We start from the raw sequence: 17103 nt of genomic DNA, 5'->3' as shown, positions 1-17103 counted from the left end.
GGAGTTCAGACGCGACCAATGGGAAATCACAGCGCGTCCCTGCGGCAGCCAATGAGAAAGCAGTAATAGAGAGCTCCTGACTCCTCAGAGGGCCGGAAGTGGGGGCGGCTTGTCGCCTACCGGTAGCGCAAATGGGGGCGGTGCCTCGTAGGAGCACTGGCCTGTAGTCACTTCCGGTGATGACCCCGCCCTAGGGGTATCTCTGAAATATATCCCCGGTGGCGCCTTATTATGTCCAATCTTGTTTGGGTTTCGATGCGATTATCCAGTCCCAAAGCTGAAATGGGGGGGGGAGGGGGGAACGCGGGCTCGAGAGTGGGAAGGGCTGAAAGCCTGAAGCTCGTTCTCCGACTGGTGGCTCTGGTTTTCCCTTTTCCTCTGTCTTGACAGGTTCCTCCAACACTTGTGCCGCCAGTCCTGAGTTCAGATCTCTTACCAGAGAGATAGGAAAACTGGATCTGAGACAGCCACTAACTAGCTGCGGCCTCTTGTCCGTAAAGGAAGAGGGCAACAGGGCATTCCCAAGTACCTAACTCCCTCTCCCCTGGGAACACAGAGCAGTCAAGAAGGACGGAAGGTGGCCGCTGGAGGTCGCCGTGGCCTCGCGATACCACCAACAGAAATGGAGAACTGTTGATGCAGATTGCCAACAAAAATCCTCAACTCTGGAGTGGGCTTTGAATGTATAACACCAGGCCACCGGGCTAAAATATCTCCAAACGTCTTTGTTTACAGAGCATTGCAAACCCCCTCCCCTCCGGTATTGGGGATCAAAACCAGGAAATCATCGGAGCTCTCAAGACAGGTCTTGTTCCTGCCTCAGCCTCCGGAGTAGCTGGGATAACAGACGTGGCAATGGTTGCTCCCACCTAGAGCACTGGAACTTTTATTACAGTAAGTTCCAGGAAGACACGAACCTTATTTGTGTCCAATATTTTAACTCCAGGGTCTAGAGCAGTGACTGTGGCCGAGCAGATGCTTAGTTTTTGAGTACTGAACTCCTCCAGGACAATGATGGTGCTTTTATTCACTCCCAGCATTTATTATAGTATTTGGTGACTACAGGGCCTTCAGCATTTGTTCAGTGCTTTATCATAGGCTTCCTAGAGCTTAATTCTGCATGTCCCTTTTTCCAAGATGGGGGGAAATAGGAAGTCAGGAGGTTGAGTGCAGCTTATACCTTATGTTTTCCCAAGGGCTGGTATCAAATCCAAAACTGCTATAGAATTGAGGTTACTGTATATAAGAAAGATACAGGCAGGCCCAGGCCCCAGATAGTACAGTAGGATAGATTTGATCATTAAGATGAAGAAGTTAGGCTATATTTTAAGCAGGGATTGAAATGGGAAAGGGAAATTTTCCCCTCTCTTCCTTCCCTACTACAAGCCACCAGCATCCCCCTCCATCAGGCTTTCAAACTGGGTCCTAGGATCTTGGTTTCCAAGAGGTGGTAAAGATGCAGACAGGGATACCAGAAGCCACATATAGATTTATTAAACTTTATTTCCTCTGAGTCTCTGGGGAGTCAGCAGGGATGTAAGGCGAAGTGGCAGTAGCTGCGGGAGCCTGAGCAGAGCTGGTGCTGGGAGGGCTGGCATGAGCATAAAGAAGAAATTTAAATATCCAGGACTGAAATCCAGTTAATGGGTCTCCTTCATCTGTCTTTGGATCTTGTGTAGCATCTCCTGCATCCGCCGCAGCTGGAATAGGCACATGCATCAAAATGGGGCCTTCTGGAGAGTCCCATGGTATTGGGGAAGTGTCCCCAAGTTCTAATCCTTTGAGTCAGGGCCTTGGTAGCTAGGACATATGATGGAAACTGGGCAGAACCACCAATCAGTGTCCCAAATATGCACCAGAGCCAGGAATCTTTCTTTTCCCAAACCAAGAGATACTGAGGTTTATGATTAAACAAGGGACTTCCCAGACTGTCGACCCCTACCACCTCACACCTTTCTCACCTCTTCATCTTTCTCTCGGATTAGCTTCTCGGTTTCTGGATCTGTCCCTGGTGGAACAGCAGGGATGGGGAAATCGGTACCACTCTCACGAGTCAGTTTGCTAAGGGGAAGGGGAAAGGAGGGCTGGTAAGGCTAGGGGATCCCAGCACCAACTTAGGTTGAGCCCAGGGCCTGTAGAGGAATAAAGGAGGGGCTTGGTCTCATCCAAGGCTGCATTTGGGATCCCCCTGCTGGCTTCCAGTCATACTTGCGATTCCGTTCCTTCACCACCAGGCGGGTCATGCTCTGGATGCACTGTGCCCGGTAGTTCTCATAATGTGTCTCCCTGGTCACATCCTTCAGGTCCTGCATGTGGGTGCGCACCAGCATTGTCCTCAGCTTCACAAAGTCACAGTGCCCTGGATTTTCCACTGCATAGCAAGGCTAGGAGTCAGCCAGGGGCATGCGTAGGGGAGAGATACTAAGTGAAGGAAATACCTTGGTCCCAAGCTCAGTGCTTTACCTTCTACAATGCCCCAGGGGTAGTGTCGGCCCCGAACTCGTCGCCCTCTGGCCTCTACCACAGTGTTGCTGCCAATTACCGCAAAGGGAATGCTTTCCTGAAAGAAGTTAGGGGAGAACCCCCTGTTCTCACCTGTTCCTTTCTACCTCTATCTTCATCTTCTCTGCTTCACTGTAGGAAGCCAGGGTCCTCCTCCTCCCCAGGAGCCTGTCCTTATATAGAAGTCTACTCTCTTCTTCTGCCCAAGAAAAAAAGATGGAAAAGGCATGCCCTGGGATGGCCCCACCTTTAGGGCTTGGTCCTGTAATTTGAAGTCCTCATCCTCATCAGAGTCACAATCTGGGAACTGATAGATCTTGATTCCAAAGTGCTCAATCTCCTCACGGATCTGGCAAATAGATGAGGAGCCCACAGTTCTGGGGACAGCATCTTTTGTAGAAGCCCACCTTCTTCCCTCCCCACCCACCACCAGTTTCCCTCACTTTGCGTTTCTTGCGGTCCACTTCAGGAGGTGTCAGTGTGTCCGCCTTAGCCAAGATAGGCACGATGTTGACCCGCTGATGCAGGGCCTTCATGAATTCAACATCCAATGGCCGGAGCCTGGGGAACAGGAATCTGTGACCACCTGCTAGTGGTAGCCCTGCCCCTGATGCTCTTGGCCTGTTCCCTTGGCAGCACCCGGCGGTGCCAGGAGCCTCAGGCTTGGACCATACCCGTGGCCGTAGGGCGAGATGAAGTACAGGCAGCAGTGCACCCTGTTGTCTTGGATGTTCTTGCGGTTCAGGCCACTCTCATCTCGGAAATACTGCTCAAACTGCTGATCGATGTATTCTGCCACAGGCCTCCAGCTGGGGCAGGGACAGACAAGCAGAGAAACTGTGGGAGTGGGGGCTGCCTAGTGAGCTCTGGGATTGCAAAGAAGTAACCCCTTCCCCTAGTAGTGTTTTCAAGATATTGTTATTCTTTGGTTTGCCGTACTATACCTTCAGAGAGATTCCAGGGTGGGACAGGTGTGTATTTCATATGTCCTGATAGAAAATTTTATTGAGTATATAGGCAGAGTTCAATAAATACTAGTTTGATGAAAGAAAAGGGTGCGGGTGACCCAACAAAGCCATAAGAACAGTAAGATGCTGGAGGCAAACATCATCTGGAAGCCAGGGAAGTCCTACGTCAGGCTAAACCCAGCCTCAGAGCCTTTGCTCATATGGTTCCCACTCTTTCCTCCACCTCTCCAAACCTGCTCCATCTTTAGAGGCTCTATCCAAGAACCACCTCTTCCATGAAGGCTCTTTTAACTATACCAATGCACACTGCTTTCCCCTCCACTACAAAGCTATATATTTACACAAAATGATGTTTCCATCAGTTTTGGATCCCACAGATTATGGCAGTCCCCAAGAGATTATAAAGGAGCTGAAAAATTGCCCTCATATTATAGCACCAACGCATTACTCATGTGTTTGTGGTGATGCTAGTATAAACAAACCTACTGTGCTACTTAATAACAATACTGACTCTGTTACTGATTTATATATTTATTATACTATGCTTTTTATCATTATTTTAGTGTATGCCTTCTATTTATTAAAAAAAAAAAAGACAGGGAATACAGCTCCTGGGAATACAGGTAGGATGCCTGCCTAGCATGTGCAATGCTCTGAGTTTGATCCCAGCACAAAACAAGAGTTTGTTATAAAAAAAGTTGCTGTGTAATGCCTCATAGATTCATGTTTTTAGCATCCCTTGATTGCATCAGGAGGTCACATTGAGTGATCGACATATCACCTAGGTTCATGTAAGTATGTCCCATGATGTTTGCACAATGATAAAATTACCTGATGGACACATTTCTAAGAATGTATGTCCATAATAAAGTAATGCATGACTATATAAATATTTTTAAGAATTTCAATTTTGGCCTTCTATTATCTAGTGTAATTCTTACTCTCTGTACAGGTAAATATTATGCATTTTGACCATTGTCATTCTCATTTTATATATAAAAAAATTAAATCCAAAGCAGCTAGGAGACTTGCTCCAGATCAGTTGGCTAGTAAATTCTCTACCCACCTGAGTCCCTGGCTTTCTGACTCCTAGATCAGTGTTTGCCATTATACATTGGCCTGACCCATTTACTGACTTTCATCCGATAGATACCTATGTTAGAGAACTGCTCCCCCATCTCAATCTTCCACCACTACCTACTAGATTGTACACCTGTCAGGCACAGGGACCATTTATATTTGTTCTGTATTTCTTAAAATGTTCAACACAGGCTAGGCACCTAGCATGTGTTTCATAAATTCCTACTGATTGACTAAATGAGTTTATTAAGGTACACTATAGGGCTTGGGCTGTAGCTCAGTGGCAGAGCGTTTGCCTAGCATCTGTGAGGCACTGGGTTCAATCCTTAGCACCACATAAAAACAAACAAAATAAAGGCATTCTGTCCTTCTACAAGTACAAAAAAAATTTTAAGTTACACTATAAACTGTGATATGGAGATTTTATTATTATTGCAATTGAAGTTATTACTAATATTATCATGGAAGGTAAATAGACTAAAAGAGAAAGCAGTTCTTGCTACAGTAAGAAGCAGGTACTGGTTCGTACTAGAATTTCAAGACAAGTGGTTTGCTGAGACATACTGCTAGAGTGGGAAGGGTGACGACAATATGGAAATGACTTAACCCCACACCAGGAATAAGACCATGTCCCATGAAGTAGCTTAGTGCTGTGGAAAAATATAAGAAACAGCTTTCCCTCAAGGCTTATGAAGTTGAAAAGGAATTGGTTAGCTGGGCTTAAAGTAATGATATGTAGTGATGAAGCACATAATGGGGGGTTCACAGCACAGAAAGGTCTACTAGAGTCTGATTAGTCTGTGAGGTGTGGGATCTGTGTAGTCACATAGGGACCTGCACTTAGAAGGGTTGATTTGATGTTCTGCTGTTACTATCTTGAAATCCTTAATAATTTTGAACAGGCCCTATAATTGGTTCTTCGATGATCATTACAAAATTTGGTGAGTATGAGTAGCCCTTTACAGTTTCCAATGCACAGGCATCATTCTGGGATGATTTTCAGATCAACTGGTTAAGGTGATAAGGGAAGGTATTTTTCTATTTTTTTTTTTAATTTCTTTAGTTATAGATGGACACGATGTCTTTATTTTACTTTATGTGGTACTGAGGATCGAACAAAGTGATTCACACATGCTAGGCGCACGCTCTGCCTCTGAGCCCCAGCCTCAGCCCTTAATTTTTAATTTTTAAAAAAACTTTTTGCAGATCAATCCCCACTGAACCCTGGTGTGCTTTACCATTGAGCTACATCCCCTGCCCTTTTTATTTTGAGATAGGTTCTCACTAAGTTGCTCTGGCTGGCCTTGAACTTGCAATCTTCCTGCTTCAGTTTCCTGAGTAGCTGGGATTATAGGGGTGTATCACTGTACCAAGAAAGACTAGTATTTTCCAACTTTAAGAAATAAGAATGCAGCCATGCTCAAGATCATGCAAGATTTGAACTGTGAGTCTAGGGCTCCAAGTACCACCTGCCTAACTTTGTTAAAGGTACCACCTTTTCTTTCTTTCTTTCTTTTTTAATTATTCTCATCTACTCACGTACATCTGACCATTACCTCAGCTTCTCTCCAGTTCATAAAAAAAAATTGCTAGGAATGGTGAAGTGTGCATGTGTGTGTGTGTGTGACAAAACTACCTTTTCTTCTGGCAGAGAACCTGGATGGTGCCTGGTAAACAAAGTTCTACCCATTTATTTCCTGTTGCCTCTCCTTCCCTTCAGCCCTCCCTCCGTGCTCCTCCATACCCCTTTCAACAAGACCTTGCATCTAAAAGAAAGATGTTTATTGAGCACCCACTGTGTCAGGCCTTGTGCTTCATGTTTACTTTTTTTGAGGCTCTTTTTTATCTTCTTTTCCCACCGCCATTATAGAATTATAGGTCAGAGTTGAATGTTAGAAATCATCTATTCCAACCCTTTCCCTCTCATTTTACAGAGAAGAAGACAGTTATCCAATAAGGGGAGTGATATGCTTAAGGTCACAAAACCTCCCTCTCCTGACAGGTATGGCTATGTGTGCACCTGTGTGTGTTTGCGAAGTTAGTGATGGGTCAGGGGCAGCTGGGGTTGTTTTTGGTTAAACATACCACTCTGTGTTGTTGACTGCATCCCCAAAACCTGGTGTGTCCACAATGGTAAGCCGCAGCCTCACACCCTTCTCTTCTATATCCACGGCATGCTTAGTGATCTCCACGGTTTGCATGATCCGTTCTGAAGAAGGGGGAAACTGAGGCAAGGGCAAGGGCAAGGGCAGGGACCTTCCCAGTCAGCACAAACTACCCACCCCAGTCAGCTTTGCTGCCCAGACTGCCTCATCCACTTTGCCTCCCTTCCCACCCACAGGCTGCCTGAGGGCCTGTTCTCTGGGAACCAGCAAGGAGCACATTTCCCAACACAGGAAATGCCGGTGGCTGTTGGCTCTGGCCCCAGCCTTTTCTCTGCTCCCGGCCTTTTTGGATTCCTGGAATCCTTTGGGGGTCAGAGTCTCATTCAAAGAGCAGGATTCTGATCCCTGCCCTGCTTCAGCACCCAAATCTTTAGGGAGCTGGTTGGTGGGATGCCAGGCCAGACAGGCCTTTAGAGGGATGTTGTCAATCTCTCTAGGAGGTCATGGTTTCCAGCATGCTGGGAAGGGCCCTATTCCCTCATCCCCACCCCGGACTCTGTAGTGACTTTAACATCCCAAGACAGGTCTCTCTGCCTGTCTTTATGCTCCTCTCTTTTCCTTACCTTCAGCACTGAGGAGTTTCCGGTCCTGGTATAGATCAGTGAGGAAGAGACTATTGACAAGAGTGGATTTACCCAGGCCAGACTCTCCTGACAGGAGAGAGGACAGAGGCACCAAATCAGAAGGTAAGATCTGTAGCCAAAGGGCAGCTCCACTGGATCAAGGTTTGGTGGGAAAACTGTTTTCTTATCAATCAGGACTAGACTAACCAAACCATGGCATTTTAGAGCTACAAGGAAGCAGAGATCAGCTCATCCAGCTGTCTCATTTGAATGACGAGAGGCAACAGACTGCCCAAGGTCACACAGAAGGAGCCTACACTACAAAACTCTGGCACTACTTCATTCCCCCCAACATATACATATTTTTGGCCACCAAAGACTCCTAGCTATTTTGCAAATACTCAGGCATTTGCTGCTTGCTCCTTCTTCCTTACCCATGCCCCTTTATCTCTCTCTCTCTCTCTCAAACACACATACACACACACACACACACACACACACACACACACTCCCCACCTAAAAACATCCCTTGCCCAACCCATCCCTGCCCTTTTCTACCTGCCACCATGAGGGTAAAGTCAAAGCCTTTCTTCACAGACTTTCGGTGGACTTGGTTGGGGAGGGTTGCAAAGCCCACATACTCCTTGTCATCCTAGTGGACAGGAAGGCAGAATGCATCAGGGTGAGAGACAAGAGGGGCCCTAGCACCCAGGACCAGTCTTTTCTTTCTTTCTTCTAGATCTTTCCCCAGCCTTAAAGGAGCAGTGCCAGACTCTTTTGAGTTCTCATCAGAAGCCACCAGCTGGGCCTCCTGCCCCTGCTGATACTACCAGTTTCCAGTGCCCTTGGGGGCAGACAAGAGAGGAGTTGGGACTGACACAGGACAGAAAGAGATCCCAGGTGCATACATATACACATACATGCACATAAACCCCAAGGCTGTCTGCCCGCTTCCTGGGTCTTCCTATACCCACCCACTGAAAGGCAAAGGCAGGGCTGAAGTCTCTACCTCAGAGGAATCATAGGGATCAAGCCTGCCCCATGGGCTGCGGGGCCGGGTGCAGGGGCTGAGAGGGGCTGGGGCACAGAAGTACTGCTGGCTGTCAGAGGACTGGGGCCACAAGGGGGGTCTGAACTCCAGGTCATCATCATAGAAGTCTGGGGCCTGGGGCCTTGGCTCCGGGATTGGGGGCCTGGACACCCTGGTTCTGGCCTCCGGTGAGTGGCAGCGCTCGCTTCCTGGGAAGTCCTTCACGAACTTGCTCAGTTCTGCATCATCCGTGGTGTCCTCCAGGAAATGCTTGATCTGGAGGACGTGGGTTGGAGGTAGTGGGGTGGGGAGATGGAGTAGGTGGGAGGTGGCAGGAGGGAACCGGAAGGGAAGAACAAGGAAGAAGGCAGACATAGGAAGTGAGAAGGAGAGGGGAGAGGCACTCGTGGTTAGAAGGGAAAGAACTTGGCAGCTAGGCCTTACCTTCTCACCAGTATCCCCAAGCTAAGACATGGGGAAGGGCCCCAGGGTCCAGGAGGATCCCTAGGCAGCCTCCAAAGCCCTGCTCTCCAGTTTTGGAGCTCCCTCTCAGCAGGATATTTGTTGAGGCTGCCCTTTCTGGGGGTCTGGACAAGCCAGGATTCAGGGACTGTCCCAAAGGCCAGGAAGTTAAATTGAATAAGAGGGAAAACAGTGTGGCTGAGGACTCAAGGAGAGTACAGGGAGTCAGAAGGCTAGGGGCACAGGGAATTAGGACAGAAAGAAAGGAGCTGCCTCCCAAGCAGGTCAATAACCAGCAGGAGGTTCTGTGTCTGTCACTGCTAGTCAGTAAGCTGGGAAAACCCAGGTAAGGATTCTACCCTGGGTTCTCACTCTCCAGGGTTCAGTGCCCAGAGTTCAATCCTGCTGACCCTACTCTTACTCCAGATGCAAAACCACACCAGAATCTGGCCCTGGACCCCAGGAGAGAAGAAAAAACCTACCAGTGGATGCTGAATATAGACAGAGGGCAGCCAGGAGGGACCAAGTGAGAGGTTGGGAGGACACTGGAAGAGCCTGGAAGGATGGCTGGACCTCCAAGACTGCTGACGGCCCCCAAATGAGAGGAACATCTAGGGAAACCCCTCAGTAGTCACAGTGTGGTGGTAGGCAGAGAATGGAGTGGCTCCTCTATAGAAGCCAGTTCCACTCCACCCCCAGCTTGGGAGATGGGCAGCTCCCCCTCAGCTCTAGACCCTATATCTTCCCCTCTCTCCTTTGGGGGTCAACGTCCTTTGTGGAGTGCCTGGCAGTGCTGGGCTCAGCTCTGCCTCACAACACCCACGTGCCACCCCCAGACAATGGACAACGGCCGGCTGCAGAAGCTGACTCACCCTCTGGGGGTTGGCCAAGCCAAGGGGGCTACCCTGGACCACTGTGGAGTCCCAGGCAAAGTGAAGGAGATAAGATGGTCAAAGTCTTCCTGCATAGCTCCATTTTACCAAGGGATGAAATGAAAGAGGCAGATGTGCACACTGTCAGTTTATGCCAGACAGAAAGGACTAGGAAAGGGAAGCTGGAAGGAAAAGTCTCCTAAGAGTTAACTTTCACGTGTCACCTCTCATCCCCATACCTGCTGATAACAAACTTCGGAGCTTGCCTGGACAGAAGGGAGGAAAGAGACCCTTTAGCCTGAAACTGGCATGTGGAGGTTTAGTGATCACAAGAGGCAATCCTAAGGCAGGCCTGATATATGTGAGATCTGTTGGGTTAACTATACAACCCCTTTTATGCTTATTGGTCTCGAATAATGATTTAATTGTGTCCCTTTTCACTCTCAAAATTATCCCAGCTTGGACAATTAATGATACAGCAACAGAGAAGGAATGGGCTTGAGGGATAGCATGTCCTGTTGTCTGGCAGCTAATGAGTCTGGGGAATTCCAGGAAACGTCGTCTTTCTACACAACCCCACAGTGCCCTAGCAGTTGGTCTGGGGATTGGCTAAGGATGGGAGAGAGAACTCTGCTCAGGGGGTACTGAGCAGAGGGGCAACAGAAAAGGGAAAAGGGAAGGTGCTGATGGAGAGCCCTGTCCCCCCACAATCTTCCAGCAGAGACACCAGGAACTCGGCACTGTCCTCTCTGACAGCCCTGGCTATGCTTCGGCATGGAGGAAGCCAAAGGGCTCTAGTCAAAGAGTCACAACACTAGGATCCTCACCTCCCATCTGTCCACACCCCCCAACTCTGCCACTGACTTTGAGCACCACTCCCAGTTAAGGCAGGGGGAAGTCAAGTCAGGTCCACCCAACTCCCAGAGCAGCATCTTACCCCAGCTTCAGTCCCATCCTCAGGGACAGAATTCCCTTGCCATCCCAGTGAACTGTCCATGCCCCACACTTCAGACTCCCTGTCAGCAAGCTCTAGGTCTAATTTTATCTCCCAGGCAAAGTTCCTCACACACAGAAACAGCCTTGTCTTGATGCTCTTGTTGTCATCTGGCTTCCGGACATGCTCCTTTCCCTTTTTCTTTGACCTCCCTCTGTCTCTGGCAGGGGCCAAAAAAGCCTGTGGAATGTCCTACCCCACTCCCTCCTCCTCCTCCCCTTCCCTTGGCTCCCACCCTCCAAGGGCAGCTCAGCTGCAGCAGGATCACTTGGTTCCTCTGCAGTCCCCTCCTCCTCTGATTGGCTGCCCCATGACGCCTGCTCGCTGACTGCCCTGGTGGGCACAGCACCAACCTCCCAAGTCTATCTGCAGCAGACTCTTGATCCACTTGGCCTCTTCTGTTAACCCTCAAGGACCCTGATGCTTGCCTGAAGACTATGAACTGTCCCCCAAGGTGACCTGACCCACCAGTACACCCAGGACAGTCACCCAGGAAACCTATTCCCAACTCCACCCCCCATCTCTCACCTTAAGCAGTGCTGAAGTAGGGTAGGATATCCAATGATCCTCTGAGTATAAGTTCCAGGGGTCTTCCCAAGTGTCCCTTTGTTTTCTCCCAGCAGGAGAAATTGCTATCCCACTGTCTTAGAAAATGTGCTCCTAGATTTGCCTGCAGAGAATCCCAGCCACAGAAGCAGCTTGGCTCCAGGGACTCTGACTACCCTAGTATACCTGACCTCTCACTCAGGAGGATGGGTATCAATTCTATCATCCCATCATTCTCACAAAATCAATAAGAGAGCTGCTAGCACTTGGTCTCTGAGGGGCATGGGTTCAAGCATATGGGAAACTGACATTCCAGAGGCTCAAGAGCTGCCATTTAGGTGGGAGATGAATTGAGGGATCTGGGTGGCAGTGTACAAATGGAGCACTCCACTAGGAGTCAGAAGGCCAGTGTTTCTGGTTGAGCTGGAAACACCCCCTTGTGAATCTTAATAGTGTCTTTAATTTCAGGGTCTTAATGTCCAACTGTGAATGGCCCTTCCTTGCCTCCCAGGGAGACTGGGGAGAGAAATCATTCTGAGATACCTCAAGCTGCTTTGAACCTGAGAGAAGTAGTACTCACGTCCCAGTATAGTCATTAATGTTGATCTGTCATTCTTTTCACATGTAAATGTAAATTCCCTGGGGCTGCTGGGCTGGGGAGTTCTCTACACTGAATCCCAAAGCAGCTAGGACACCATCCTCCTTTCACAAGGAGACCCTCATAGAGGACTGTGGCCTGACATGAACCAGTAGTCAGCCTAAGGACTTGGCTAGCTTAAGGGCAGGGGCCTGAGACTGGAGACTTTGTTGGTGGTGGTGTCTCTAATTAGAAAAGAACAGGGTGGCCTCAGCCAAACTGAAAGCACCAAGACCTTAGCTGAACTGAACTTGGTGTGTAACAGAAAAAGTCCCTCTGGTCCCTGCTGGGCTTGGCACTGGGGATAAACAGTGTCTCCCCAGGCTTCCATCCCTGGAACAATCAGCCTGTCCATCCCCCAGTGGGGAAAAGGAGTAGGGCCAGGATCAGGACAGGCACCACTTAGCCTTTCCAAGGAACCCTCTTTGGGGAAGGTTATAGGGTCACCAAGACTTCCTGTCCAAGCCTTGGGCCTCTGCCTGGACACAGCTTGAGAGACAAGAGCCCAAAAGGTTGGCCTTTCTAAACCTGAAAGCTTCTGATTCCACAGGATGCAGGGAGTTTCCCTCTGGTGGCTGCCCTCAGCCAACATCCTGCCCCACAGGGTGGTCAAGAATCCTCTCCTGCTGTAAACAGCTTGTGCCTCCCAAAGCAGAGGGCAAAGACTGGGAGGCTTCCAGACTGGGAAAGATGGATGTGGCCTGGAGGCCCAGACACGCACAGGCTGTAACAATGTCAAGAAAAGAGCTGGCATCCTCACAACCAAGCATCAAAACCTCCTACCTGGGAACCTCTAAGAAGGCTGGCTGGGGTTACTGCTTCTCTTCCCACTACAGGCAGGTGGCAGGAATGAGTCCCCCCCAACCCCCACACACTGCAGAAGGACCTAGTTGGGGAGTGGGGGGGGGGGGTAGGTGCAGCAGAGGAAGCTTCCCCACTGTTCCTGTCTGGGAGGCAAATGATACAGCTGATCCCACCCCACGGGATGTTGGGGTGGGCTTTCCTCTCAGGTGTTCAGGTGTTTCTTTGAGAAAGGGGCTGCCAGGTTTTGGAAAGGAGGGACCAAGAGTCTCACCATCCCTTTTAGGATGCTGGCAGTTTTGTGGATCTCCTCTATGTTTTCCAAAGGAAGTTGGTGCTAGCTTCTGCGCTCCCGGTAGATGAGTGAGGAAGGATCATCTAGGTAACAGATGACTCAGGCAAGGGCGGAGACCCTCACCACCCTCATCGCTGACGCGCCTTCCCCAGAACAACATGCTGCACCTCCCACAACACAGACCCACCCCTTCCTCCAAGACCAAGGGCAACTCGTCGGGGGTCGCGGCCTGTTTGGTAGCTGCTTGGCTTGGGGGGAGAAACTTGGGAACGGCGACGCAGCGCCACCCGCCAACAGTGCCTGCCCGAGCCTGGAGCTGGCGACAGCTCCTCTCGCCCCGCATAGCCGGGGCTGCAGCGCCACGGGTCTCCTCGGAGCCGCCCGGGAGCGGCGGGCCCTGAGCGCCCTGGCCCTGCCCTGCACCCGCCGGTCTTACCATGGCTGCAGCCCGGGGCGGGCCGGCTCCGCCTGGACAGCGCCCGAGCGACCCGCGGATGGAGCTGCGCGCGGACCTCACCGCACCGCCTGCCCCCACTTGCCTCCCCGAGTCCCTACCGCTTGGGGCGGGGCGAGTCGGCGGGGGCGGGGCGAGTCGGGCCCCGGGAGGGGCCTGCACCTCCGCGGTGGGTGCCCGCGCGAACTAGGCTTGGGGCGCCAGCCATCCCCTGAAGCACAGAGCAGGATGGAGGCCTCGGCTCCTTGACCCTGGGCTACATTGGCTACCTGGCTTTTTCTTAATCCTTGGAGTGGCTTCTTTGGACAGCTCAGGACCTCGGGAGTTTAAACCAGTACCCAAAAAGAAAGCAACAACCACCTAGCATCCCTAGAAGGAGATGCCTTTGCAAAGGGAGGAGGAGTTGCCATAAGAGTTGGAGAGAAACATTTGGTCACCCCAGGGATTCATCAAAGTGTTATGGAAGTTGACTGATTTCCAAGTTACTGATTGTCCATACCCTCACCACACCTCCTAAAGGGGAATGTCAAAACATTCTCCAGCTCCATCCAAGCTGTGGAAAAGACAGGTTAGCAGTAAGTTCCCTTTGTGCAGGACCTCAGATTAGAGATTAAAGAGGATTTACTGCAGAAATTATCCAGGGATCATCTGCTGGAAGGCTAGAAGGGGGAGGCTGAGTGGCTTTAATAGGGCATTGGAGCCTTGCCTAGAGCTGAGGAAAGCTGGAAGGGCCTCTGGGGAGGCCAGCCTAGGCATGACCCAGGCTCAGCTGGACCATACTTCCTCTGACAAGCAGGTGAGATGCTGTAGGACAGATGCTTCAGCATCTTTAAAAGAATTAGAAGCTCAGAAGCGCCAGAGCAACAGCTAGAGAGAGGTACATGCTTGGAGGTGGGGAGTTGGTGAGGTCCAGAAGCATCCCCCTCAGACTCCAAAAGCCCTCCTACAAGGACAGGCTGACTGGCCTTTGCCTGTATTTGTTCTGGACAAAACTGAGCCCCATAGGTATGGCACTGTCTATGGGTGGAAGTGTCAGATGCCTGCCTATCTTATTTCTATCTGATCTGTGAGCTACTGGCCTCAATTGAGATCAGTCAGTATTCAGTCAAGGGAGGAACAGCAGATAAGATCCGGCTCTGGAAAATATGGAACTGCTGTAGGAGATATGACTGGATATTTGGCACTGGTGAACTGGGAGATTAAGAGAGGTTGTTGCTTAAACACATCAGAAGCAAATATTCATTGACCAGCAAGTTGAGGAGAAAAACTCCTAGTAGTTGGGCAACCATGAGCACCTCACTTCACCTCTCAGGCTCTTAGTTCCTCCTGAAAATAAGGGGAATTAAACTAGATTATTTTTAAGTTTCCTTGCAATTTCTGGCATTCTAAAAGTAGATTTAATGAAGAAGGAGGGTATGCTGTAGGCCTTGGAGGAAGAAAGCAAGGTAACAGAAGAAGATACTAAAGAAAACTTGGACTTGAAGAGACTCAGATGGCTCTGGAAGCATAGGAAAATGGGGATCTACAGCTTGAATCCAGTGAGAAGGGACCTCTGAAGTTCTAGAGAGGCTCCCAGAAAAGGCCTGGGGTAGACCCAGGAGATCTGAAGCTTACTCAGGAGGACAAAAGACCTAAAGAGATAATCAATGGCTGTTAGAAGTCTGCAGAAACAGTAGTGGCTACTGCCATCAGATCCAATGGTCATGAGACCCCACTGTTCAAAGCCCTAGTCCCCTATTACTGATGCAGGTACATTTATCTTGGATAAATTCTACTTTTATGAGTAACTATAACACACCAATTTTTAAAAATGAATTATTAGAAGGACCAACAGAGGTGAGGCCAGGGATTGGAGGAGGGAGGAGAAGAGGCAAAGGAGTAGCACCAGGGATCGAAATTGAGCAAATTATGTTATATAATTTATTATTATAAATAATAATTTATAGTATTATTAATAATTTATATTATTTAATTTATAATAATTATTATTATATATAACCCTATATTCATGAATATATTAAAACTGAGCCCCACAATTATATAAAACTATAATGCACAAAAATAAAAAAGAAGAATACCTCTTGGGTGCTTCCAATCAGTAGTCTGTGACTTGAGGTGGGGAGGATAAGAAGGCAGCCCCATCAGAGAGTCTTATTTTCCTTTATCATAAGAACCTTCCTCCCCAGAACTCAAGCTGTATTTAAAGTGTGGACACAGAAACAGCTCAAAAGGCAGCTCAATGCCTAACATTCAGAAGACCCTGGGTTCATTCCCTGGCACCACACAAAAAAATAATCAGTTCAGCTAACTCATCCTCGCCTGTGCTGGAATCCCCACTCCTCTCTGGCACCCACTGCTCAGGCTCCAGAAAGCCCTGTGTCCAAAGGCATGATGGTGCCAGCTTGCCTTGAGAGAGGTGAGGCCCTAAGAGAGGACTGAGACCATGGAACTTAGCTCCAAGCCAAGAATCTTCGGGTTTGAGTCCCTTTCTAACCACGGTACCAGAGGTCTAACATAAGACATGCTGGGTGAAATAAAAGCTGCAAATAGACTTGAGCCATTCTACCTGCACAGCCCCAGTATGCTAGCCTTGTAGCATTGAGAGTTCTCAGAGAAGTTGGCCTTGGCATATGTCCCCATGCCAGCTTGGACTGTGAACATCACTGCCTAAAAGTCCTTTTCCCTGCCTGGGCCCATTTCTCTCAGTGAAAGAGGCCGAACTCCCCCAACTCCAGCCCTCTTGCTCCATGTTGCTGGAGTTCCCATACCTGATCTGAAGCAGGGCCAACTTACAGCAGCCCTCCTATAAGTGGTTGATGACAGAGTGCCTTCCCACCTCTAGCCGGCAGGTGGCCTAGCCAAATTTGCCTCAGCACAACTCAGCTCTGACTTTTCCTTGATATTTAACATCCCACCAGGTGTTAATGTCCTTGTCTAGAGTACAATTTCTCAGGCGCTGCTAGGGTGGTGAGCCAAATGTTTGGGGAGTAGCTGCTTAGCTTAGCAAAAAGGGTGACTCCTCTGGTAAACTCAAGTAACCACAGCTCCCGCATGTTGCTGTGACTCCTTTATTTAAGGCAGGCCAACATGGTCTGTATGGAAAACCTCCCAGCCCCCTCTACTGGGTCTTTCCTGACCACACATGGCAAAGGTTGTGTGGCACAGGTGCTAATAAGCAAGGAGACTGCACTCAGACCAAGCCAGGGCCAAGGTTCAGGCCAAGAATAAAGACGGATTACCACAGGAAATCAGGATTTCAGATCTGCATGACTAGCAAAAGACTACTTTTGCCTCTCAGTAGCTGTTTTCTTTAAGTGGTGCAAGAACTAATTGTACCTCCCTTCCCCCAGAGGTGGATGAGTCACTGATGATATAGTCAGAGAGCCCTAGAGGGGTGGGGGCAAAGGGCCATCACTAGGTTGTGTCTTTTTTTTTTTTTTAATATTTATTTTTAGTTTTTGGCGGACACAACATCTTTGTTTGTATGTGGTGCTGAGGATTGAACCCTGGCCGCACGCATGCCAGGCGGGCGCGCTACCACTTGAGCCACATCCCCAGCCCTAGGTTGTGTCTTTTAAGGAAAGCTCAGCCAGTCTGTTCAGCAAGGTCTGAAGAAGGAAGAAATCAAAATATCTTAAGAATTGTATTTCTTGGTTCCTGCTGAACAGTCACAGAGAGAGGCGTTCCAAAGGTGGCAGGGTGCTGGAAGTCAGCCACTCTGATAGGGCATGTTC

The 17103-nt window shown here is 49.3% G+C and overlaps 1 protein-coding gene and 1 long non-coding RNA gene across 6 annotated transcripts; one reads left to right on the top strand and one right to left on the bottom strand.

Annotated features, from left to right (window-relative positions):
- The first annotated feature begins 1 nt into the window (after window position 1).
- LOC308636122 lies at window positions 2–10573 on the top strand. Of its 2 annotated transcripts, XR_014019350.1 has the most exons (5): window positions 2–894; window positions 6485–6552; window positions 7285–7401; window positions 8018–8178; window positions 9197–10573. It is a non-coding gene; the product is annotated as an uncharacterized lncRNA (long non-coding RNA). The 2 variants fall into 2 exon arrangements; XR_014019351.1 differs by lacking the exon at window positions 8018–8178 and having other exon boundaries at window positions 22–894.
- Window positions 1486–13474, bottom strand: SEPTIN4 (septin 4). 4 transcript variants are annotated; one of them, XM_081271240.1, is made up of 12 exons: window positions 10580–11146; window positions 8288–8584; window positions 7837–7930; window positions 7279–7365; window positions 6636–6759; window positions 3177–3311; window positions 2946–3063; window positions 2750–2851; window positions 2464–2560; window positions 2209–2371; window positions 1962–2008; window positions 1486–1700 (listed from the first exon to the last, which is right to left on the bottom strand). In XM_081271240.1, exons 1-11 carry the CDS (start codon window positions 10637–10639, stop codon window positions 1966–1968), a joined length of 1320 nt encoding a protein of 439 aa, XP_081127366.1. In that variant the 5' UTR covers window positions 10640–11146; the 3' UTR covers window positions 1486–1700; window positions 1962–1965. The 4 variants fall into 4 exon arrangements, with proteins under 4 accessions (XP_081127366.1, XP_081127365.1, XP_081127367.1 ...); XM_081271239.1 differs by having other exon boundaries at window positions 1962–2061; window positions 10580–11143; XM_081271241.1 differs by lacking the exons at window positions 8288–8584; window positions 10580–11146 and adding an exon at window positions 13352–13474 and having other exon boundaries at window positions 1962–2061.
- Between the last annotated feature and the right edge of the window lie 3629 nt (window positions 13475–17103).

The sequence above is a fragment of the Spermophilus citellus genome (genome assembly GCF_964194105.1).
Source record: "Spermophilus citellus genome assembly, chromosome: 17".
Lineage (NCBI taxonomy): Eukaryota > Metazoa > Chordata > Mammalia > Rodentia > Sciuridae > Spermophilus > Spermophilus citellus.
This window is presented reverse-complemented; position numbering and strand designations above follow the sequence as displayed.